This window comes from Lycium barbarum, chromosome 3 (assembly GCF_019175385.1).
Source record: "Lycium barbarum isolate Lr01 chromosome 3, ASM1917538v2, whole genome shotgun sequence".
In the NCBI taxonomy this organism is placed as follows: Eukaryota; Viridiplantae; Streptophyta; class Magnoliopsida; order Solanales; family Solanaceae; genus Lycium; species Lycium barbarum.
The window spans coordinates 19,890,641-19,917,562 of record NC_083339.1 but is presented as its reverse complement, the minus strand read 5'-3'; the positions used below and the strand labels follow the sequence as shown (position 1 = coordinate 19,917,562).

Genomic DNA, 26,922 nt, shown 5'->3' with positions numbered 1-26,922 from the left:
TGTCAGAATTAACTTTTACTAGTAATTAGTTGTTTTGTGTTCCAATATAACACTCTAGGACCTTAGCAATTCTAACGTCGATATTTTGTAATATGCTCTACGTTTTCACAATGATGTCAAAAACTATTTAGTATTGTTTTACTCCCTCCACAAAGTTTCTGAAAAAACACTTTTAAAACTGATAATTTTAAACATATTACAACAAACACATAGCATTAAGTGCACAACAGCAAACTTCAAAATTCAATTGTTTTTAAAGATAAGAGATATTTTTAAAGATCGTCATCGGAATATCTTCTAAATTGGAGGGAGGACAATGCATCTCACCAAGAGTACTCTCCCTAGCCAATCTGAATATTACTACTATATATAAGAGCAAACTTAGGGACTTTTGTAATCCTCACAAAAATTTTCAAAACTTTTTAATTAATTACTTTTAGGTTCTAATCTTATTTATTTAAGTTAAATTAATCTTTTTTTGTTTTTAAGATCTACTTTTCAAAAGCTATCAAACCTCCTACCTCATTTTTCATGTTCTTTGATTTTCTGTTTGGTGCTCGATATCTGCATTTGAGCCCATTCGGGGGAAGCGCTCCCTCCAAAGATTTTTTCCATATCCATGTTCGAACCCCTAACTGGAGGAACAACTCCATCCGCTGCACAAGTTAAATTATTATTTGTCTTAAAAGTTCATTAACTATGTAAAGATTATTTATTTAAAACTAAATAACTTCAGAAAATTAGGATACATAACTTATGAATGTCAAATTCTGGCTCCGCATTTGATTTGAAATAAATAATTTCATCAAAATGGAAGTTGAAATATTTGAAATATTAAAGGAGTGGAATGAAAGTTTTGCTTTCATATATTGAAAATATACTTATATGAAATTTAATTATTACTAACGTAATTACCCACTTGTGGGACTACAATGGGTATATGGTTGTTGTTGTTGTTGTACACTTGTACTAACACAAATTATATTTCTCTAATTAAAATATCTACTTTTATATCTTGAGTTTGGGTCCGGGCTTAGCACGGGTCTCACATAACTAGTAATGAAGAATAAGGGCAAAAGATAAACTAGAATTACAAATTACAAGCACAACAGACTCATATTCACAGGAAATACATAACATAGAGCTTGAAGTTTTTCTACTGCTGGAGAAGACCTACCTTAGACAACTTAACAGTAACCAGAAAAAAAGGAAAACTAATATACATGACGACCTGACCTTATCGCTAACGGAGAAAGAACTAAAGGCCCGAGTAATGGACCACTAAGTTTACAGTGTAACAACTGGATCTATACACAACAAACCAGTATACACATAACACACCTACGGACTAAGGATGCTCGTAAAACGCTTCTATTGATATACATGAACACAGCTTCCACTAGTGACAAAGCCGTCCAGTTAATCAAATTCATTCATCTGTGTTGTACATGAGCTTTGCTATCATTCTGTATCATATGCGCATACATTGGCAGTCGAATGATCTCATGAATCTCATTCAACAACACGTCTTCAGTGATGTTGTCGGTTATACTTCTCAACACCTGAATTTTTGTACAGGAACCATAACTACTCTAATAACGGCCATCATCCATCTAAAAGATGAGAAAATATGCAGAAGGTTCTGATAAAGCACAAGTCTATGTATCAACACATCAACTGCGTAAATTTAGTATGTGCCATTAAAGAGATACCTTTATGTATGTGTTGTAATCATTCGGAACTCTTTTATCGATTCTGGTCCTCATCCACACCCATGCTTGGTTATTGGTATCAAAAGAGCACTCTATTAATTTACCAGAGTAATCTGACGGATCATGACCATCTGAAACATGAAAAAATGCAACATTTCAAGATATGCACCAGAGGCAAATACCAAGAGAGACGGGGAAAAAGCTCTAAAAGAAACAAGATTTCACGGGATACAAATAAAGCACCAGAGGACTGCTCAGATATGCAAGACTATGGGACAACAGATTAGATATTTGGCTGGATGTCCCTTAACCTCATCACTGGAATCAGTAACTCACCAGCTCCAAGCAAGAAGGACCAAGCATTGGAAAGATTATCTTAAAGAGCGAGAGAAGAATGAAATCAAGTCAAAAGTTCGAGAGGTGCATGTCCTAGTCTGACTAGGATGATCTTGTTAATCAGAATTTTACACACGAAGACTAAAGAGACACCCTAAATTTGGATTATCTTGTTCACAGTCACGTGCGACAAGGAATTTCCATATATGTGCTTCCATGGTTACGTTCCTGAAATTGCAAAAAAAGATTCTACTGCCCATTGATTCAATTAGAACCTTATTTTGACGATCCAAATAATCCAACTAACACGTCTGACCTTTTTAACTTTAGCAATTGATCCAATTTCAAGTTGTGGACAATCCACATTCTAATTACCGAGCCTTAAAAGAACAAAAAGTAAAAGCAAGAATATGTGTGTTGAACTTAGAGAGAGTAGGATTAGACAGGAGGATCAGTTGTGAATAGCAACACTGCCTTGAGTTTTTAGTCACAGCAAGAAGTACCTCTAGAAATTTTATCCATATACTTCCTACTCCCTCCATTCCTTTTTTACTTGTCCCTTATACTAAAAATAGATTTTCCTTTCTACTTGTCCTTTGAGTGAATCAAGAGATATTTATTATTTTCTTTCAATATTAACCTTATCATTAAGTAACTACATAAAGTACTAGTAGCTAAACTTAGATTTCCAAAGCATAACTAATAAGGTTAATTTAGTAAAACAGACCCCTAATAAATACTTTCTTAAGGGGAGTGCCAAGTCAATATGACCAAGTAATAAGGAACGGAGGGAGTACTACTTAGCACCTCACAAGCACCAAAAGACTTAGTGTGAAAATAGTCTCATTAACTTTTTCAATCATACAACGAATGAAGATTAACTCGATCTAATAATAGCACTACATCCAATTCTCCCCACAACACAATTTTCATAAGAAATCACATCCACCCAGGTCAGTAAAGTATACAAGACATCAATAAAAACTAAACGAGTATGGATGTAGATGATATGCATCTTTTATTTACCCAACCAAACCCCAATTAAGGGAAACATTCCTGCATGGTACTGCAAGAGATATTAACTAATATAACTGGGATTTCTAACCTGGAAAAACAACTCTATTCCCTTCCATTAGTTCCTTCTTCCCTCCATCATGTAGATAAAGCAATTCACGATCGTCGACCACCTGCCATATGATCAGAGATAATCACACTTTATTCTGATAGGAGAGTATATAACATGATCCACTTCACAAAGGCTATTCCGCTTGTTGAAGGATGAGACCATCAATCTAAAAGCTTAAGGTATTAGAGAGAGCACACTTTTGTTAACTTAATTATCTCAACCCATCCCCTAGAGTGTGGGCCTGATTCTTTTACGAGGCAAAGCATGTGGAAATTCTTTTTGATAATGGGTGACAGTGAGACTAGAACTCAAGACCATTGCCTGCTTTAATATTGTTAACTGTGTGACCATCATGTCTAAAAGCTTAAGCGGTTAGTTTTATTAACTTAACTATCTCAACACGCTTAAAGCATGGAAACAAGTGATATTGACAGGTAAGGTTTAGGGACATAACAACAATAAGAAACCAAAAGCACAAGGAGGAAACAGGAACAGCTCTGTTCACTAGGAGAGCACAATACAACCTCAAACAGAAGTCAACCGTGTTCATTTCAGGGTATTTCCACTTCAAGAGACCCTTGTGCATGCGAGGAACATAAGGATCATCCCAACTCTAACACTGAAAGAAAACGCGGCTCAGTATCCAGAACCTAAATTCATCTGTATGATTTATGCATCTCCATCACTGTTAGCCATAAACATGTCATTTGCAATTAAATGCAAGAGGACATGCTACCAACTTTAATACTTCTCTGCAACATAACAGTAAACATAGAAAAGGGTTGGAAACCACTTCCACATAGAGTTACTCAACATAGCAATCAAAGCATACACGCCATATAACTTGGAAACATCTAAAGTGATGTAAGAAAATTGACTCCTCATGGGAAAATCCAATACAACACTAGAAAGAGAAGCAATTCAATATATTCACTCTTTAGCACCTGAAAAATAAGACCATCGGCTTCATGTGAAAGCTTTGGAATAAATTCTCTGAGAAGTTTCGTGACAGTGGAGAGCAGAAAAAAAATCCTTCCTCCTCACCTGATAAACTTTGATAGATCAGCAGCCACTTTAGCTAGAACAAATGATATTAGAAAAAAACTATAATTAATTTTATGACACTATTCCAATTTTGACGAAACATACCCTGAAAGGCTCCAACTCGTATCTATAGTAAGGATTTCTACTTTGGTATATATGTTGACGTTCATAATTCCTTGGCCCGATCACTTCTTTGTCGATCATTTTCCACCGTTCGTAAAAGGGTCGCTGTAAAATTATAGAACAGAGAATGAGGTGCAGATAATATTTGAAAAGAAAAGCACGCAAAGCAAATCAGAATGAAGTGAAGTTGGTAAAGCTTATCCAGACTCCAGAGTTCCAAGTGAAAAGGATACTTAAGATACATAGGCTTTCATGTTCTCCAAGACATTTATTGCTATTACTATATGAAACCATAATCACACACCATAATACAGAGCTGATTAAGATAACACAATGATCGAAGCATATGGAACATGTCGGTTGTCTGCTTTCTCTTAAGTAAATGGGGTTTCGGATAAACAAAATAGGATGTGCCACGTTCTACTGATAAGCATTGGGCTGACACAAAGAAGTTGTCTTTCTTTCACTCGATCCTATTAGCATGCAGGAGCTCTAGTTGCAGTAATACAAATAAACTTCTAAGATTTATCAAAGGTAGAAAACATTGTAGTATGAGTGAGAAGCCAACTAGTTTGGATTGAGGCAAGTTGATTGATTGATGACCGTCTTAGGTAACCATATCGTTGAGATGCACCTCATATTCAATAAGAAGCAAAAATACTTCAATTAGTCATAGCAGTAAATGCGTTCCCTAGCAAACAGCATATTAGCATTCCTCCTCTTTAAAGATAATGCAACTATGTATCCCTGCAGCTCCATTTTCAGTAGGGTGGGTTCATTATCCATTGAGTTTCAAAGCTGGAAACAACAGATATCTCAGTTTCAATAAAAGAAATCCCACCATTATTATTGACCCATAAAAGAACTAACCAATTAGTAGAGATAACGTGCAACTTTCAGGAAATCATATTTTTTAAATTAATGACAACCAATATGTCCATTTTGCAGATCAAAGTAATTTTTTTTTTTTTGATGACATGGGAACCCGCAGCCGCTACCCTTCGGGTGCGCACCGGGTAAACTCAGCTCCTGTGCAATAGCTCGCAAACCACACAGGAGAGGTAACCCGCACTAGGCAAGCCCCGTGCGACGAGCTCGACCCAGAAGGCAAATCCCCTGTTGTCATAGCCAGGGGGTTTCGAACCTAAGACCTTCATTATGAAAGCCCCATGCTCAACCAACTGAGCCACCCTTGCGGGTCAGATCAAAGTAATTCTTTCAATAATGTGCACAAAAAGAAAGTTTGTTACGTCTCCAAGACATGTTTTGACATCCCACAGCTGGACAGTGCACTAAATAATCTGTAAAGCTCTCATAGCTCTAACTTAGAGCTCTTTGCTATTAATGAAATACTATCTTATCAAAAAAAATGGTTTGGCATAGTATGCTTGACTAAGAAAGTCACATTTCAGTGGTAGTAGAATTTCATATGCAACACAAAAACTGCATTATACCATAAAACAGACATCTTCTGTGTTCTAAGATGCATCCCAAAGATCTATTGGCACCAAATGGTAAGGCTATAGATTAGGGACTCTAGTTCCCGTCAGCACTGACAATGTCAGAAAACAGATTGAAGAAGACAAGAAGTAAAAACAATCTCTGGGACAAAAAAGTCAAATATTATACGAATATTTACAAAGCTCAGACACTGATCAAAGAAAAAATAATCACACAAGGAAGTCTTACACTTCTGCCACGAAACAGACTTCGAAGAAAGTTAAACCCGTGCTAAACCACTGCACATAAACACAACGACGAATATACATGTACGTAGGAGATGGTTATATAAACAAAAAATAGCGTTAAAGGTACTTTTGTTGTCAGTGTAGATACTGCTAATATAATTTTTTTTTATTTTTTTTGAAATGGTAATAGTTGCATTCATAAACAGCACAAAGGAGATAATGTTAATATTATTATTCCTCATTGAAATTTTTTATGAATTTACCACATCACTAATGCAGGTATTATATCATAAACAAAATCAGGAAACTGACAACTAAACACACGACAATCACTGCAGAATTTGATAACGGGATAATTCCCATTAATACAGAAAGCCAAAAGAGTCCTAAGTGTATAACTAACATTAATTTTCAAGAAGAAAAGGAAAAAGGTTTCCCATAGAAGAATCCTACCTCAATGACAGACACATGGTTAAGGACCATCATATCATAAATTAGGTATCTCCTTTGCTTCTGTGTGTCAGGCAAAGTATCAATTACCATCTCTCCATCAAGTAAAGTGAAGAGGTGGGTCTTCTCGGCTAAACCCTGGGAGAAACTATGAGAATTTCATAGATAAATCATATATAACAGCGAGACATAAAAGGGAAAAAGAAAAGATCAGAACATCCTGATAGCTGACCGAATATTAGCTTACTTCGTTAGTGTGTCTGCATGGAAATCTCACCTGAACCCTTCGGAAGTTGAAAAATCTATCAATTAAGAAACAACCATCCATCGTGATCAGCATCATATACCGTGTCCCATCAGCCTTCCACGTGGCATAGTAGTAACACTGCCTTAAGAATTGCAAGTTATTCCTGCACATCATGACAAAGATTACCTTGGATGAATCTTAATTTCTAGGTTTTCACCATTCTTGCTTTGTGTTGGATGCTACCATGGTTTGTAAGGAAGCTAGCAAGTTCAATAAATTAACATTTGTTTTCTCAGATAATATATTAATATCCATGTTCGAGTCCATATGAGGTTCAAGTATGAAGATACAATAAGGTTTTTATCCGTGAGTAAAATTTGTATAAGGGATCTAAAAAACACATTATCTACTCAGAGCACTTATGGACAAGCTATCATGCAGAATAAAAAGATATCAGCAGAACAAAGCAACAAAACAAGCTTATTCATGCTGCGCAAGCATAATATAGCTAGAGAATACTCATTCCGCCATGTGTAACCTTCAAAGTTCGAATCGTGTTTACTGCACAGACAAGGTAGGCACACTGCCGCACGACACCAGTTGCCCAGAGGCATCAGGAACTAGTTCGGCTTAATGTTGGTCACCCATGTAAAGAATGGGAAAAAGGTAGAAAGCAAATGGCCTCTGGAGATTTAAAACCTTCCTTGAAGGTCGAAGAGTTCTTTAAAGATAAGACAATTAAACCCAACCCCCCCCTCCCTCCCCCCCCCCCCCCCCCCCCCCCCCCCCCCCCCCCCCCCCCCCCGCGCCCGGCTATGGAGCCAGGCCCTTCAATGAGCCACAGATCCAGCCAACTAAGGTAATTGATACCAGAATAAGAAGATGCCGTTTTCTGCTTATTTGGCAGGTCACTAGAATCAAGAAGTCTTTCAGTCCGATCATTTGAAAGTCATCAAAAACTTGGAAGTTCATGAACCACCAAAAACCCTCTATCTGATAGGAGTTAGTTACTTTGTTTTTAGGATCAGATCTAACTAAAAACAACTATAAATGTGGGCTAAGAGAATATAAGCTATTGTGAGGAGAATCCAAATAAAGCTTAGTTGCAACATTTGCAGAAGAAATACAGGTAAAATACGGCCAAGGGACAATTTCATGGTTGGGAGACCAAGTGTGAGAACTTCCTTGTTCTTTTCAGCTTATTGTATGCATGGTTAAGCGTGAAATACTAGACCTAAGGTTACACCAGATTATACCAAAAAAGTATAACGAAGTCACGGTTCCCTGACTAAGGACTGGAACCAAACCTGTCAAGAGAGACTGGATGTAAGCCAGGAAATTCTGGGCCTCTACCCTGAAAGGCAAATACAACAAAAGGATTTATGAGTTAGAATAGAAACAGCAGACACATCCATATTTTGCAGTAGGTAGTCCACAAAATCCACAACTGCACAATAGAAAGTGAGTCCACACCAAGATCAGAAAATAAAAAGTAATGAGCATAAACAATACAATAAGTCTTCATAAATAAAATTCCCATGCAAAAAAATTATATACAGACACCAAATGAGCCAACTGCAAAATTCCTACTCCTGGGGTCATTTTCAGTGCTTGATAACAGGACTGTCGTAGATACTTTTGCTGATCTTTTGGGATTGGATCTCCCAAAATGTCATCAATTGGCATTACTACTTGTGCTTCACGATTGTCCTGAGAAGGGAGAAAATGAGTTATGAGGAAATTCCAAAAGGTCTGTCGAATAAATAAACCTTAATGCACTGCGAAAGTATAGACACCAAAACCATAACATGTTGGTATAAAGATATAATCACAAGCAGCTATAACCCTGACTATGTTATCATGATGAATTTATACTCCTATAGTCTGACCTGCACCATTTGAATAGATTATTAAATTGAGTTTTCTAGACAGTGTTTTAGACAGTTGTTCGGAATGTGAAGAAGTGGAACAGTTCGTTGGTAAGATGTCAAATCCAGTTTGAAATAATACACGTTTTTATTAGGTTGAATGATGGGTCAGACTTCTCATTAAATGAAGGAGAGCATATTTTTTGGACAGACCAAAGGGAAAGAAAAATCAGGTTACTGACATGGAGTAGTGGCTTAAACCACATCAACTCATAACTAGCCATTCTTCATAAAGAATAACATGATGCAAAAGACCCCTCCTTTCACTTCAATATAGTCCTCACAACCCCCCATTCTCTCTCCCTCCATGCACTACCCTTCTTCCCTCTCTTTGCCATACCCACACCTTGTTTACTACACCACCATGCCAACCTCCCTTGCTCACTCTCTAGCTCTCTCAGTCAAGTTTGTTTTTCGGAATCTCAACTTGCAAACAGTAAGAGGTGAATCAGATTGAGAATCAAAAAGATATAGTTGACCATCTTTTTCCCAGCAAAAGACTAGAGAAAAGGGAGGACGAACCTGGTTTATCTTTCTAGAAGGTCAGCTAATATGACACCATTAGCATGTGTATTTTTCTAGTTTTTCATGCAAATACTCTTTATCAAGCTGGAAAACATTATGCTAGCTCTAAGTCTAAGCAAAGTTAGATCTCTTGTAGCACTGTTTAGCACCTATGTCAAGCTTTTAAGAAAAACTAGATTTCTTCTTGGGCGCGTCTTTCTTTAACTGGTGAAGGACCAAAGGCGATGAAATAGGCTGTCGGTGGAGGCAAAAACACTCAAATGCAAACAAGAAATATGGAAAAACATAGAGTTCTCTGGATTTATATGAGAAATTCTTTATCGGTCAAGAAACAATAAAAACAACAACATACCCAGTGTAGTCCCATAAGTGAGGTCTTGGGAGGGTGGGGTGTACGCAGACCTTACCCCTACCTTTGTGGGGTAAAGAAGCTATTTCCAATAGCACCTCGGCTCAAGAAAATTGTTTTTTAGAACAGGTTTGAAAAGAAAAATGCAAGAATTAAAAAAAGGTATGATGAAAGCAAAGATATGACTGTCGGTCAAGAAACAACAATCCTAGGAAATCTTTAACATCAGATAAAAAGGAAATGGAAATATGAACCAAAAGGGCTGGTGGGTGGGAATGGATAGGTAAAGGAGCACAAGAGATCATTTTTTTAATTATCATTCCAGAATTGAAATGAAACTGGGTCGAATAGAGCACAGTATATAGAGGATTCATATCCTTAACTAAAACTAGTTTAGAATTAAAGCATAGTTGACGCCGAGTCCAAGGAAAAGAATTCCTCACTGACATTTGTTGGTTCAAATTTCATCGAACCAAGAAGAAAGACAAATGACTAGACATGGAAGATGTCTTATGGCTGACGGAAGGAGATTCACATAAGGTGGCTCAAGTAATCTAGCCTTGACAAGCATGAGGCTTAATGGCCAGATCATGTCTTTAAAAAGCTGCAGCAATCCTAGCATCCCAAGTATTGCAAGGTCGTTCCTCTAAGAGTTTCTCATTTGCAAGCTCCATTGGAAAAATGCTTAGGAAGGTCATGAATTGGTAATTTTCATAATCAAGCTTAATATTGCACTCACACTCAAGTTTCACTACTTCCTCACCGTAGAAGTACCAGAAAGTGATGGGTTTCTCATTTTAATGTTGAGAGGCACTAGAATGGTACCACTTTAGTGTTCACTTTCAATCTAATTGAACACCGCACTAGTGGAAACGGAAGGCTTAAACTTTCAGCAGAGAAGGAATAACCAGACACTTCACCCGTGAATAAAGTGGACACTTCACCCGTGAATAAAGTGCCAACAATATCAAAGGGGAAAGTTCTCTTGCAGAAACACATACAGGCAAAGGAGCCGCAGGACCTCCATCGTCATCATCATCTGGCATATCTCCATTCAAATCAAGCTCAGAAGATCTTTTCCACTTAGGTGTTGGAGGATAAACAACCATTTCAGGTTTTTTCTCATGATAGAAGGCATATAGGGCATCAATATAGTCTCGCTTATAGATCCCAGGAGGACGAGCATCAGAATTGTTTTTAAGTGCCTGCATAATAATACTCTGATTATTCATACTCAGATATATGTGGATAAATTTGAAGCAAGAAGGATGTAATATCGCAAAATTACTGACCTGAGTGACAGATATCGGCAGCGTTCTCAAAAGATAATGAACGATCATAAACCCAGTGCGATTGTGCCCATGTGTGCAATGCGCAAGAATATACTTCTATACATGTATCTGGCAGGCAAGAAATTGTGAAACCTGATACAAGCCATAAATATTAGTATCAAATTCCTTTCAATAGCATATAGCATTCAGTGAGGATGTGAAAAAGTTAGCCTTGATTTGCTTAAAGCCTTAAATAGAATAAAAATCATATGACAGCATTCTTCTCATCAATGCTGAGTCTTATACTAAGAAAACCTAACTAGAGGTTAACCAAGCACATTCCATGTACTCTCGAGAAAATATAGTACTTTTTTTTGTGACTAGGAAAAACACAATGCAGATACAGTATTTCCCGCAACTTCTCACATCAAATAAAAAACCCTTTAAAAAGATGTTCAAGTTCATAGTGCTTTGTTTTCCTTCCCAAAAATCAGGTGATTATTAGTGCAACTGAACCATCTTCTTTACGGGGCTTCCGGGAGGAGGAGCGTAGGGGAAGGTAAGCCGTGACATCTTATGTGAATTGGGACAACCCAAGAAGGAGACGCAGGATGCAGCAATGTTCCTTTCCCTATTAATAAGATAGGATAGTCCTAGCGCACTAAGTTCCCATTTGGTGTCTGTATATAATTTTTTTTGCATGGGACCACAACTTTTACCGTTGTGTCAAGGTTCCCCCTGACATCTTATGTTAATTGGAATAATTCAAATAGGAGATGCAGGATCCAACAATGTTCCATTTCCTGTTAATAAGAGAGCATAGCCCTAGTGCGCTAAGTTTCCACTGTTCGTGGTCCAGAGAGGTGACCATATTCGGTCTATTGATCTACTGTTACATTTCCTTTCTGCAAGAGCTATTTTCATGGCCTGAACATATGACAACCTAGTAACACAACAACAACTTTTACCGTTACGCCAAGGTTCTCTTTGAAAGAATGGAGTACATTCTTTCTTTGATAAGAGCAGAGTACATTCATAGTATAATATAAACATTAACATAACATCTACCCTACCATTCTCAAAATAGCTATTTCTCCTTCTATTCCTAGAAGATCACAAACAAACTAGTGATCAACTGTGCTTTCCACTTGATTGACAAACAACACACAATAATAATTGCACCAACTGTAACATATGATAGTAAATCTGTAACAGCATAGATCTAATCATGGATGGATACAGGTAAATAAACAAAATTGTGCTATTTTAAGTAATGTAAGTTCATTCTCAGGTACAGAATTCAACGAAAAATGCAACTAACATATATAAAATTACCTCATAGACAAAGAAATTTACAGACTCATTGTCAGGTACAGAATCATGGCCTCTGCATTGAATCTAATACACATTCAGAGTAAAAATCAGGACAACAAACCATAATCAAAGAGAAAAATTACTCCCCCACCACCTATTCTCCTCCATGACTTTATTACCATGTACCAACCTTTACATGCCTGATGCCTGCTTTCCTCCAATCTGACAATGAATAGTATCGACTTGTATTTGTGAGATCAATCACCATACCAAACTGAAATTAACATGCAATGAGTCAGTTGTAATTTAGCAGATCCTCAATGGTCAAGGTTACACAAATGAACTAAGAGGTCAGAATTAACAAGGCATCTAATCATAATCAAAGTAAGCCAAATGAATTAAGAGGACAAATTAACAAGGCACCAAATGATTCTCTCATACTAAGTGGCAAAACTAAACAGAATATAAGCCTCGGCTTTGACATAAAACATCTCCAAGGCAGTGATACAAAACATCTCTAATATGATTATTCATAAGCAGCAGCTTGTTAACTGATTCAACTTGTTATCTAAGTCAAAATTAGAATCTACAAGAATAAAAGCACTACCAACAAGGAAACAAGAAAAGCTTCAAACAACAATAAAATTCTGCCTCATGATAACATCTAGGAATCAAACTTCTTTTTTATTGTTAAAGATTACTACATTGAAAATCCAGCAACAAGAAAGTGCTGTAAAGGAATAGACAGAGGGAGCAGATCATCACTGCTGTAAGAAATCAAACATTTTGAAGATAAATCCACGCCAAGTGGATGAACAGGGACCCAAATTCAAGTTAACATACTCACCTTTCTTCCTAAAACTCTCTGTTGGTGGAGGACTTGCCTAAACGAGTATCTTTTGCCAGGAAGATCACAGTTGTTGGAAGTTTCACCCAGTGGAACCTTTGAAGGAATAATGCAACCTATCTTCCGTCCAAATGCAGGACAATCCAACCAACCTGCATAAGCAATCCAAAAGATAATGATAGTAATCGAACTAAGAGAAGCAAGGGGGGGGGGGGGGGGGGGGGGAAGGAGAGAAGCAAGAACGTGTGTTGAAATAATAGTCAAAGAAGACACAACAAAGTTATGTGCAACCTGAACAAAAAAGAAAGATGACCTATACAGAGGGAAGCAGGAATCTACTGCCACTTCAACAATTCATACACACAGAGAAAAAGAGATAAGCACAATAGAGAGAGCGTGTGTGTGCGCACACAAGCATAGCAGGTCTTATACAACTAGCACACTGGGGAAAAACAATAACCTGGAGGAAGTCTGCTGATAGGCTTCTGTTTCTTTGTCTGAAAGATCTCATCCCGCATTGGTGCTGGCCTATCATCTGGACGGTAGGGCATGCAAACTAGAAAATAAATTTTTGACAGGTAAGAGATGGGAATCTAGAAAAATGTAAATTAAAAAGAAAATGAAGTCTCAACAATAATAAAATTCACAAGAACAAAGAAGCAAGTTCTATTTCTTTTTGGATGGTTGTTTCCGTGGTTCATTAATGTAGAGTATGGTATGGTAGAATATGGATTGTATTGTATTAATTAATATAATATTTGGATAGACTGTATTGTTTATTGTGGTTTAATAACATTTGTATTGTTTGGTTTGACTGTATGATACTGTATAATAACTTATAAATTTACTAAATACTCTAGCTCTTATTCAGAAATTAATTTATATATATATATTAATAAAACTCAGATAAAGAATAAAATAAAAAATTTAAAAAGTAAGTAGGCAGTGAGTGGTGGTGGTGGAGGGGTGCATGGTTGTGGGATGAGAGTGAGGGTAGTAGGTGGTAGGGTGGGGGTGGGTTTGAGTGGTGGTGAGGGGTAGTGAGTGGGGGTGGTGGAGGGGTGGGTGGTGTGGGATGAGGGTGGGAGTGAGTTGTTGTGGGGTGGGGTTGGGCAGTGATGAGGGGTAGTGGGTAGTAGTTGGGGTGGTGGGGGCGGGTGGCAGAGGAGTGAGGTAGTTGGGGGTGGAGGTGGGTGATAGGGCGGGGGTGAGGTGGGGGTGAGTGGTAGGAGGTGAGCGGTAGGGTGGGGTAAGGGTGGGGTGGGGCTGAGTAGTAGGGTTGGGGAGGCATGGGTGGATGGTGGAGGGTGGTATAATAAAAAAATAAAATACGTAATTACGAAAAAATTACTAAATTCTAACAAGATGGCCTTAAGAAGAGAGGACTTAATCTGTTTAACGGATGCCACATGTCTGAATATGATAGTAAGAATGTACATCATTTGTTTCTGCATTGTACAATGGCTAGAAGTCTTATGGGTTTTGTTTAGCAATTGTTTCCCGGACTAAATGGGGCATTACCAAGAAACTTGAAGGAAAATTTTGTCATATAGAACAGTTTCAGAGTTGATAAGTCCATCAGAAGCATTTAGAAGATGATCCCTCAATGTATCATCCGGAATATCTGGAAGGAGATTAATCAGAGACACTTTGAAGGAAATTCTGTTAGGGTTTTGCCCTAGATTTCTTATCATATTTGAATTTTACTTTTTCTTAAATAAAGGGCAAAGAGTTTATCATAATTGATTTTACTTTTTCAAAAGGAAAATATAAATCTTTCATATTTGAGTAACCCTTTTCTTGGAGAAAGTTTTGGACATCTATAAACTGAAAACCTCTTTCCCACAACTAGAATATACAATAGCATCCACAATGTAGTCGTTTAGAAAGTCTTGTTTATGGGGAGATTATTCTCTCTACAGTTTTATGTCTTTCTTTATATTAGTTTTCGATATGTAGGACAATTGACCAAATCCTACTAAAATATTATGCCTTTTTAGTATATTTTCATTGTCTTCTGATTTATCGTCGTTTAAAGTTTGCAATTATTAGCTTCTGCATGTCGCCCAGATTATTTCGATCCCAACAAGTGGTATCAGAACAATGCTTCAGCCTATGGTTCAACAGGTTGAAGACGGGTTCAAGGCGACCAAATCAAATCAAGCTGCAAACAAAGTTCAAGATGATGAAGATTTTGTCCGGCCACACGTGGAGATGAATTTCAATCATATTTTCAACATTCCTGCTGCTGCATCTTTAAAAATAAAGATAAAATATTTTTTAAACCATTTTTAACCTTATTTTTAATCATGGCAAGCAACAGTGATGAAGATTACATGAAGAGGGCAGATTAAGTTTTGTCAAGAAAAATCCAGGCCAAAAGGGGAGATTCGTTAGGGTTTTGACCTGATTTTCTTACCATATTTGGATTTTACCTTTTCTTGAATGAAGGGCAAAGAGTTTACCATAATTGATTTTATTTTTTCAAAAGGAAAAGATAAATCTTCCATGTTTGAGTAACTCTTTTCTTGGAGGAAAAGTTTTAGACATCTATAAAAAAGTTTTGGACATCTATAAATTGAAGACCTTCTTCCCACAACTAGAAAACATAATAGCATTCACAATGTAGTCGTTTAGAAAGTCTTGTTTATGGGGAGATTATTCTCTCCACAGTTTTATGTCTTCCTTTATATTAGTTTTCGATATGTAGGTCAATTGACCAAACCCTACTAAAATATTATGCCTTTTTTAGTATATTTTCATTGTCTTCTAATTTACTGTCGTTTAAAGTTTGCAATTATTAGCTTTTGCATGTCGCCCAGATTATTTCGATTCCAACAAATTCAACACTCCCATACACACACAACAACAACAAGTAAAAAAGAAATATCAACGGTGTGTTCGGTATGGAGCAAAATACTTTTTAATTTTCTCATGTTTGGTTGGTCAAAATTTTGAATAACATTTTCTTTAGGAAAATAAGTTCCTTAAAAAATGAGGAAAATGATTTCCCTAATATAAATAGGAAAAACAAGTCGCACAAGTAACAATTCATATTAATTGTCTCCTTCCCTCCCTCGAACTCATCCCCTCGCCTACCCCCTCTTCTAGTACCCTCCAAACAGTTTTTTTTTTCTAAAAAAAATAGTTTTTAAAGTTTATTTTACACCATCCACACCCTGCGAACCCCCACCACCCTCCAAAAAAATTCAATTTTTTTTCTTTTTTGAGATATTTTTTACACCACCCCTCGAATTTTTTTTTTTTTTTTTTACTTTTATAAAAATTTATAAAATATGGAAAATTTAAGTGGCTATATTTTGGTGTGGTGGTTGTGCTTGAGGTGTGTGGTGGATGTTTGCGTGGGTGGGGGTTGGGTGGATATTAATATTTTACTCCATACAGAACAAGCCCCCAATAAAGGAGCAAGTTCAAGTAGTAGTACAGCTAAATAGTTGATATAACGAGCAGTAGAAATAGAGACATACGCGACGTGAAATCTCTGCAGCACTTGTAACATAATTTGCACGCTTATCACTATGTAATATAACAGGCTCTTGTAGTGCATGTTCTAATTGCTGTCCAAAAATCTCATCGTCATCTTCTGGCTGTGGTGAGGCATTTAAATCCATGGTGATGATTCAAGTCTCAATTTTATAGTTCAATTCTCTGTTCCTACAACAAAACAAGATTGTTGTTCAGACAAAAAATAAGCTACTAATACTCGTATATGACAACTGAAAAGGCTTGAGTTATTGAAATTGTAAGAAAATATTTTCCCTGTCTGTTTTCATTCATTCCATAGGTTAATATACATCATGTACATATCATAATTGTAGGCTACAAATTAGGAACTAATTTGACTAATGGATTCTAACATATGCTATCCTAAAATAGAAGATTACAAAATATATGGGACTAAATATGTACAGACTCTAACACACCCCTGCAGTCGAAGCGGAAGGTTTACGAACGGTTAGACTGTCCCGAAAATCATCAAAGAGTACGCGCGGAAGACCTTTGGTGAAGATATCGGCAATCTGATAACGGGACGGAACATGTAGGACACGAACCTCTCCACGTCTAACCTTCTCACGAACAAAGTGAATGTCCATTTCAATATGCTTGGTATGTTGGTGTTGTACCGGGTTCCCAGACAAATAAATGGCACTCACATTGTTACAATAGACCAAAGTTGCTTTACGAATAGGACAATTGAGTTCAAGCAACATATTTCTAATCCAACAAGATTCAGAGACAACATTAGCAACCCCTCTGTACTCAGCTTCAGCACTAGATTTAGATAGAGTAGGTTAGCGCTTGGAAGACCAAGAAATCAAGTTATCCCCAAGATAGACACAATAACCTGATGTGGAACGTCGAGTGTCTGGACATCCTCCCCAATCAGCATCTGTATATGATAGTAGCGACTGTAGAGATGTTTTGTATAAATGGGTGCCAAAATCAATCGTACTTCGAATGTAATGCAAAATGCGTTTTAATGCTTCCATATGCTGGACTTTGGGATCATGCATAAACAAGCAAACCTGTTGTACGGCGTATGATATGTCTGGCCGAGTCAATGTCAAGTATTGCAAAGCACCTGCCAGACGACGATACTTCGTAGGATCCTCATACGGGGCGCTTGAAGAAGCGCTGAGTTTGTCTTTGGTGTCAACTGGAGTGGGGCAAGGCTTACACTGTGACATGCCTGCCCTGTCAAGAATATCCTCTGCATAAGAACTCTGAGACATAAATAGAGAATTTTTGTCTCGGGAGACAGCAATCCCCAAAAAATAGCTCAACGGACCTAAGTCTTTCATTGCAAATTCCGTAGCTAACTTGGACATAATACCGAGTCTGAGAGAGTCTGAAGATGCAGTTAGAATAATATCATCCACATATAACAGAATATAACCAGTATCCTTTCCACGACAATAAGTGAAGAGAGAGTTGTCAGATGTACTATGTGAGAAACCAATGGTTCCCACATATTCAGCAAAACGCTGATACCAAGCCCGTGGTGCCTGTTTCAAACCATAAAGAGACTTACGCAAGAGACAGACATGATCAGGACGAGCCGGATCCCGAAATCCCAGAGGCTGATACATATAGACGATCTCATTCAAATTGCCATGTAAGAAAGCATTCTTTACATCAAGTTGGTGAATGGGCCAAGAGTGAGATAAAGAAATAGTAAGAACCACACGGATAGTTGCCGGCTTGACCACCGGACTGAAAGTCTCGTCATAATCAACACCTTCCCGTTGAGACCTTCCATCACCTACAAGACGGGCTTTATGCCTCTCAAAAGAACCATCAGATTTCTTTTTATGCCGAAAAATCCATAACGACTGAATAATATTAGCATTTGGAGGATGAGGGACCAACTCCCAAGTCTTACTATCAATAAGAGCATTATATTCATCTTGCATAGCATTTTTCCAATTCGGGTCATTAAGGGCACCAACGGGATTCCGGGGAATGGGGGAGATGGAATTAGTGGTGGCACTTAAGGCTTGATTATGGTATTTCAAGTTCGGCTTAAAAATCCCATGTTGGCTACGTGTAGTCATGTGATGAACGGGTGGGGGGCTGGCAGAGAGGGAGCTGCTGCCGTGGTGGGGCAGCGAGGGAGAAGGAGGAACCGGCAATGGGGGGACTACCGATTGGGCAGTGGCAGGAAGCGAAAGAAGCTGGCGGGCAGCTGGGGCAGTGGGGGTGCACTGCTGGGCAGTCGACGATGAAGAAGAGGAGGTGGGCGAGCTCGGGTGGTGGGTTGCAGGAGAGGGAGGGGGCTGCATTGATGGAGCAGTGGCCTGGTCATGCAACAAATGGATTCTCAATGGGGAATTATCATCACCCGAAAACTCATATGAGGTAGGAAATGGAGTATTTATTTGTGAAAATGGGAAGGAACTTTCATCAAACCACACATGCCGGGCTATGATTATTTTTCGGCTCGATAAATCATAGCATTTGTACCCCCGATGATTGGAAGGATATCATAGGAAAACACATGGAGTGGACCTAGATTGCAGTTTATGAATTTGTGTGGAGGGAAAGAGAGGAAAGCATAGACAGCCAAAAACTCGGAGATGAGAGTATGATGGATTCTTTTGATAAAGAATGTGAGTGGGTGTCTTATATGCTAAGATTTTAGAAGGGACAATATTGTGTAGGTACGTTGCCATGGCCAACGCGTGATGCCAATAGGAGGGGGGCATAGATGTATGGGCAAGGAGTGTACAAACAATATTATTGATGGATTTAATTTTCCGTTCCGCCTTACCATTTTGAGGGGAAGTGTAGGGACAAGAAAAGCAGAAAAGCATCCCATTTTGTTCACAAAATTTATGAAAAGGACCATTATCAAATTCACGCCCGTTGTCACATTGAAAAGTTTTGATTTCTTTTTCAAACTGAGTGCGAATGAAAATCCGGAAAGACAAGAAACAATTATAAACTTGGGACTTTGTTTTGATGGGAAGAGTCCAAAGAAAATTAGTGTAATTGTCAAGAAATAAAACATAATATCTGTGACCAGAAGAGCTAAGAACAGGTGAAGTCCATAAATCACTATGAACAATATCAAAGGGCATAGTAGTAGTTGAAAGAGAGTCATAAAAAGGCAATTTAATTAATTTCCCCAGAGGGCAAGAATGACAAACATTGTTTCGAGCCTTATTACATTCAATCAAATTACTACTACGTAAAGAACTTAAAATAACATCCCCTGGATGACCTAAACGGGAGTGCCAAATATGAGGAGAGATGACACTAAAAGCAGATGGTGCGGAAGACGAGATGGCTCGAAAATGTTGGAAGAATGGATAAAGATCACCCGAACTCTCACATCTCATGAGTTTGGTCCCCATCCGAAAATCCTTCACAGAAAAGCCAAAAGGATCAAATTCAACAGAAACCATATTATCGATAGTAAATTTACGAACGGAAATAAGGTTTTTGATGAGTTTAGGTGCATGTAAAACATTTTTCAGGTTTAGGGAGGGATTTACTCGAAGGGAAGTATGACCATAACCACGAATTGGAATCATGTTACCATTACCAACAACAATGCTATTATGTTTGCTCAATTGATAGTAAGACGAGAGAGTACCTTGGGAGTTGGTCATGTGAGATGTGGCTCCGGTGTCCATGTACCAATTGTTGTCTTCGGGCGGATTTAACGACATTGTATGCATAGCTTGATCAATATCCGTGGGCGCATACCCACCATGTGAAGACGAAGCTGCTGAGTAGAATGACTGAGGAGGACGAGCACCGAGAATACCTTGCTGGGACTGGGCTGGCCGTGACTGCTGCTGCCACCCGCGAGGCTGCTGCCAGCCAGTGGTGGGGTAGGGGCACGGTGGGGTGGCCCACGGCTGAGGCCCTCAAGCAGCCCAAGGGGGGTAAAACCAAGACTGGGCAGCAGCCCCTTGGTTCGGCGATGCTGCGGGCAAATTTCCCTGGGCAGTGTGCCGACTGGCCCCGCTGCTGCTCTGCCCGTTTCCTGCGCCACCGCGGTGGCTGTTGCGGTTTCCGCCGCCGTGACCGCGGTTGTTCTTCTTTCCGCGATTGTGAGAATTTCCTCGATTATTAGAACCATTCTCATAATTGTTGGACTGCCCATTAGAAAAATTATGAGGATTAACATTGTGGGAAACGATAGCAGCATTCGACTCGGATTCGTGGATGGTGTCCTCGCCATGGCTGTCTTCCTCAAGTTCGAGCATCGACCGAACAACGTCAAAAGATGGGAGATGAGTACGGCGTTGTACCGTCGTTAGAAAGATTTTATATTCCTCCGATAATCCACGCAGAAGGCGAAGCACAAGTCATTCGTCGGAAACTTTGTGGCTGACGTTTGCGAGATTATCTGCAAGAACCTTTAGCCTGATGCAGTATCCTTTCACATTCGGAAAATCCACCAATTTGGTGTTGGTGAATTTTGCATCAAGTGCAAAAGCCCTAGCCGATTTGTTGTCCTAAAAGAGATGAACAAGACGATTCCATGCCTCGGCTGCAGTGTCCTCTTGATGAATGATCGTGTTGAGAAGATCATTCGATATGGTACCATATATCCATTGACGAACAATGTCATCTAGCCGTTCCCATAGAGCCTTCGTAGTAAGTTTCTCGGCTGCCGTTGCCGGTGGTGGCACGGTGGGGGAGGCAGGAGGTAGTATGTGGTCGATCACCAAGTTTGCTCGGCAATGGAGCTTGAAGAGGGTAGCCCAATTGTTGTATTGGCTTCCTTCATAGTCAAGAACAATAGGAATGCATGATTTGATATTGGTGACTGTAGTCGCAGGGTGCAACTTGGAGGTGTCAGCCATGGAGAAAGGGAGAAGGAAGAGCCGAAGAGAAGGAAGACAAGAAAATTGTCGGCGGCTAGGGTTTAGGTTGCTAGGGTTTTAAGAGAGACCTAGTCTGATACCATGTAAGAGAATATTTTCCCTGTCTGTTTTCATTCATTCCATAGGTTAATATACATCATGTACATCATAATTGTAGGCTACAAATTAGGAACTAATTTGACTAATGGATTCTAACATATGATATCCTAAAATAGAAGATTACAAAATATATGGGACTAAATATGTGCAAACTCTAACAGAAATGTTAGTGCATCATTCAAGTGTTAAAACTTTGTGAACCAAACAAACATCATAAATTTTGGATATTAAAGAAATAAAAGTGAATGGATGAGGAAGACGAATTGGATTACCGATTGTTGCGAAGATGAATTGATGAAAGTGAATATTGTTGGGAGACATAGTCGATGTAGATGGTTGAAAGCTCTTATTAAGAGAGAAATAAACACACGTGTTATGTTACTGCGTACATCATGTCATCTGAGACTTGTTTATGATTGCTTTATATAGAGAGAGGGATTTAGTTCCAAAGAACAACTAAGAGAGGTTAGAACAAGGGAAAAGGGTCAAAAATACCCCTCTACTTTAGAAAAAGGATAAAAAATATCCTTCGAACTTATTTTGGATAAAAAATACCCCTCTCATCCTTAAAGTTTTCAAATATACCCCTGTCTTGACGGAAATTATCCCCCAAAATAACCCGAAATCATTTTTTAAATCCTCTCCATCATTTAAACCCGACCCAAATTAATAAATACCCATAAGATCCACTTATTCCCCCAATTCCCTCAAACCTAAAACCTACGTATTGGGGGAATAAGGGGATCTTATGGGTAATTGTTAAGTTGGGTCGAGTTTAAATGATGGAGCGGATTTAAAAAATGATTTCGGGTTATTTTGGGGGATAATTTCCATCAAGATAGGGTATATTTGAAAACTTTAAGGATGAGAGGGGTATTTTTGACCAAAAATAAGTTCGGAGGATATTTTTTAGCCCTTTTTTCAAAAGTAGAGGAGTATTTTTGACCCTTTTCCCTTAGAACAAAGAGAGTGGGGATCGTTAGGTTGTGTGGTGGGTGGGTGGGGCCTTTGGGTTGGGGGGGGGGGGGGGGGGGGCTAGTAAAAGAAGTGAATATATCATCTTACGGATAAATTTTATTTATACACTCAAACTACAACTTATAATAAAGTGTTCCTATTAAATACTTTCGATTTAAATTTCGAAAAAACTTTTGTGCTTGTCATCAAGGGCCATTACATAGATAAGGTAACTACTTAAAACATGTCACATGCTTTAGTTATATGCATTAGCCTTAATAAGTTGTAAAACTTTGGGCCTGTTCCAATTGAGGTCGGTGTGTATAATTAAATGACATGAGATATTTTATGTGACTAACTTAATTACTTAATAGCCACTTGAGAATACGCGCAAAAAATTTTCCCAAAATTTGGATGAAAGTGTCTAGTAGTAATATTTTCTTATGTATTTAGGTGTTCAATTGGAATAAGCGATATTTAGTAGTAAGTTTAAGGGTTTATTAATGCATTAAGCGGTTATTATTTGTACTAGTATGTATTATGAAATATGTTAAATCTAGTCTAAGTGTACATATTTAACCGAATTTTAAATTTATACAGTTTTGAAACGGATAAATGCAGAAATTAAGAATAAATATGTCATTATGATAAACCACTTTGAATGCGCATATGACAAACGGGTGCACGAAGTTCACATGCTTCGATTGTTTTCTACATAAATGTTCAGGGTAAACGTAGAAATTATGTAATTTTATTCAGAATATCTAACATCTCTCAAAATCTATGAAACTCATTAGTCACTACCGCATAGTTATATTATACTTATGTTCGAAATATTTTAAGTAAAGTTGAGATTATGTTATTAATCATAAGTAGTTAAAAATATGTATAAGGATAAGTGAAAAATTTAGAGAACATTTAAAGTCTTAAATAATCCCTAATTATCGAGTAATAGAATAGCCAAAATAAAATGAAATGCCTATAGAACATTCATATAACGAACTTGATTAATTAGTTTGGTCCATAATTAGTTTGGTCCATAAGCATAACCTTTGGTTGATTAATGTGGGCATAAGCATGCGTGTGTTTTGATGATTGACAAAATAAATGAACAAGGCAAGTAAACCAGGTTTAGAGACAGATGAACTGAACACAACTGAATGATGGATAAAGTGACCGAACAAGGTGGATGAATCAGGTCTGTAGACATGTTTTATCCAAGAGACAGATGCAGATAGAGGGAATGAACTGGCTGCAAGATACGAATGAAACAGAGATAGGTGCAAGGTAAAGTTCATAAGCAGGAGATGCCAGGCAAGGGTGACAGTAACAAGTCTATGGGCACGTTCCATCTCATACACTGAGACGATTCATATTTGAATTAATCAGGTACGTGAACCAGGTCCAAGAACATGCCCCAGCTCAGAGTCCCACTGCGAGAAAGATTTGTGATTTATGGTAAAGACTTGGCAGACAAGTTGCAGGATTTCTTGCCATAATTATAGAGATACTTCAGACTCCTACAAGGACACTGAAGTCGCGTGAATGGAAGAATCTCAAGCCAACTCAAACCCTAACTCTCATAATGGGCCTTACCATGTAGGGATTGGGTTCAGCCAACTTGAAGCAAACCTAGTGCTATATATATCTAAGTCCTGCCATGAAGAAGTTTTAAGCACTCACAAAGAGAGAAAATAGAAATCGAGCAAACACAGGCAATGCAATATTGAGTGTTCTAATTTTGAAGTGCGGCCTGCTACGAAGAAGAAGAAGATTGAAGAAACTGTTTAATAGAGTTTAAGTTTTACAGTTCTTAAGTCTAGATTCATGTATTAGGATTGTTTGTCGAGTTGTACCTTTATCAGCTTTCATAGAAGCAAAATTAATAGGTATAAACGTTGGTCAAATTCAACTTCAAGTTAAGATAACTTGAAGTGGACTCATTAGTTTCGGGAGCTTAGTTAGATCTGAATTAGAGTTAGTTCTCAGGTTACAAAGTTTGTAACTTGAATTTGCAAAGGCTCACAGTTGTAGTGGAGTTTTACGAAAAATGCTACAGAGGTGTAGGTCGTGGTTTTTTCACCCTTTGTGAGCCAGGTAGTTTTCACATTAAAATTGTTATGTCCTTACTTTTTAGTTCTTTACTATTCCGCATACGCTATCTTGGAACAGATAGGATAACGTGTTCTATCCTATACGCAAAAACAGGTACACTGTAGGATAAATAACTGGTCGTACAGAATAACAATTAATATATATATATATATATATATATATATATATATATATATATATATATATATTATCTGAATGAGATAAAGTGATTAGGTTGTATTCGCTACTCTAGATATACATGTTTACCCCGGATTCGGGTGATCAATTAAATTTATAGGTGGGTATAGGATATGTGTTTTGTTCTTGATGTGTACTAGACAAAGAAAACAAAATATTTGAAGGCTAGCGATATATATAGGTTTGTGAGCAATGTATGATACTTGATAGATGAAATGCGCTAATCACAATAACAGGCGGCCTTGGCCGAATTAAATGATGGAAGAATTAGTATACAAAAGTTCCTCTATTACAAATGTTCTTGGAAAGTAAGAAGAGCCCAACCCCTTTAAGGGAGGTAGATATGCCCTATTTATAGCAGTGAGCCCATGGGCCTCATACAATAGGAATTAATAAAATACCAATAAAAAGAACAGCCCCTGCACGGATTTGGTGGGATTGGACTGACGGCGCCGTCTGACACACGCATAGTTGGTGGCCGACCATGACGTGACACCACTAGTGCGCTTCAGCAACGGTCATAACGGACCAACGGATACACGGGCAAACGGTGTCCGGATCAACGGTGACGAACCCTCGGGTAGAGTCCCCGAACCATCGGTGGCACAGAGACCGGACCAAAGGGCGCCCCTGCTCAGCTTCGATTAAAGCGCTTATCCGGGAAGGTGTGACGCCCCTCGTGCGAACTCCCGGCCCTCTTCTTCTTCCGGTCCATAGTTTCTCCGGATATGACTCATATCCGGTTTCTACCGTATACAGATAGCCCCCACGCTTCCCGGGTCAACGATCCATCGGAGTAACGGGAAGTGAATGAATCATACAACCGACCTCCCGGATGGCCTATTCTTATCTCTTCATTTTGGCGGGAATAGTTGCGTCATGCCTTTTCCTTCGACGGCCACGTGCCCTGCTCCGGATGGTCCGCTCCTGCCAACCGTCTTTTGCACGTCATTTCGGGTCACTTCGCATTAATGATGGGGCACGTGGTGATCCCCGATTGTCCCTCCTCGATAACCGTTCCCCTCCTTATGCCTATATAAAGCCCCTCATCTCCTCATTTTTTCACTTTTACGATCTTCTCTTTTGTTTCTTCTCTCCTCTGCGTTCTACCTTCATCCTTTCTACAGCAAATCTACTACCAAATCTTCGCTTATTTTTACGTGAAAGGGAGATTAATTTTGTCATCATTCTCGCCAACTGCCTTTTGCTCCAGTTGCTCTTCAAATCACCATTTCCTCCGTTTCCTTTGCATTATCTTCCGAAAGTCCCTTCCCTTCATTCCTACAATATGTCTGAAACCACTTCTCCCGAAATTCCCTCGGTTTCATCCCCGAGGGCCGAGACTGTGTCTCCGACTAAACAAAGGAGCAACTCCGAGACCATGGCCTCGGATATTATACTGGCCAAATTTAACTTCAATAAAGACCTCGAGGTGGAAAATCCCTCTGCCGTCTTAGACCGAGGTTACGACGTGAGGCGATATCCTTCTTCTATAACCGAGGATAAGCTTGACATAGTCCGGGCAGACTGCGGGTGGAACACAAGCCCAGTGAGGGTTTTTGCACCCGGGCCGGACGAATCCATTACCGACCACCGAGAAGGGTTCTTGTACGTGTACTCTTATCCCTTTACCCTTAAACTCGACCCCCCGATTGATCCGGTCATACTGGATATGTGTCGGACCTATGGTGTGACTTTGGCACAGATCGACCCAATCGTTTGGAGGGTCATTGCTTGCCTCCGGCTGCTGGCCAACAGAGCCGAGAAGGAATTCTCGCTGGGCCACCTAATACGCCTGTATTCTCCGAGAATATTCCGGGGCGGTGTCATAAAACTAACCAAGCGTAGCCGGAACCCGTTCTTCTCGAAGATGGACGAAGACCGGGACAGGGGATGGCTAGAACGCTACGTCCGAGTGAAAACCGAGGACATAATCCCGGCCGCCCATCTACCTTTTCCGGAGAAGTGGAACGATAAGCGTAAGTTCGATCCCTTGAGCAATCGTCCTTACTTGTTTAGCCGTTTTTAGTGTTGTTTCCTTATTGTTCTTTCCTAATTTTTTGCAGCAAATGGATTTGTTCCCCCGGTTATTCGTGATCTGAGTGAATGGGTCACGTCACTCCTCGGCCAGCTTCCCTATGAGGACCGAACATGGGCCCATTTGTCTCGTGGTCGATGGATTGCTCAAAATCATGGTAATGTTTGACTTTCCTCCGTTTCTGTTGTATCTTTAGCCATTCGCGGTCGTCCG

At 38.9% G+C, this 26,922-nt stretch overlaps 1 protein-coding gene and 1 pseudogene across 1 annotated transcript; both read right to left on the bottom strand.

Moving 5' to 3' along the window:
* Positions 1-1,067: 1,067 nt before the first annotated feature.
* LOC132630459 (uncharacterized) lies at positions 1,068-16,592 on the bottom strand (annotated as a pseudogene).
* Positions 16,593-20,951: 4,359 nt separating this feature from the next.
* LOC132630458 (uncharacterized) lies at positions 20,952-21,302 on the bottom strand. The gene has a single exon (XM_060346022.1). The coding sequence runs from the start codon at positions 21,300-21,302 to the stop codon at positions 20,952-20,954; it is 351 nt and encodes a 116-aa protein (XP_060202005.1).
* Positions 21,303-26,922: the final 5,620 nt, after the last annotated feature.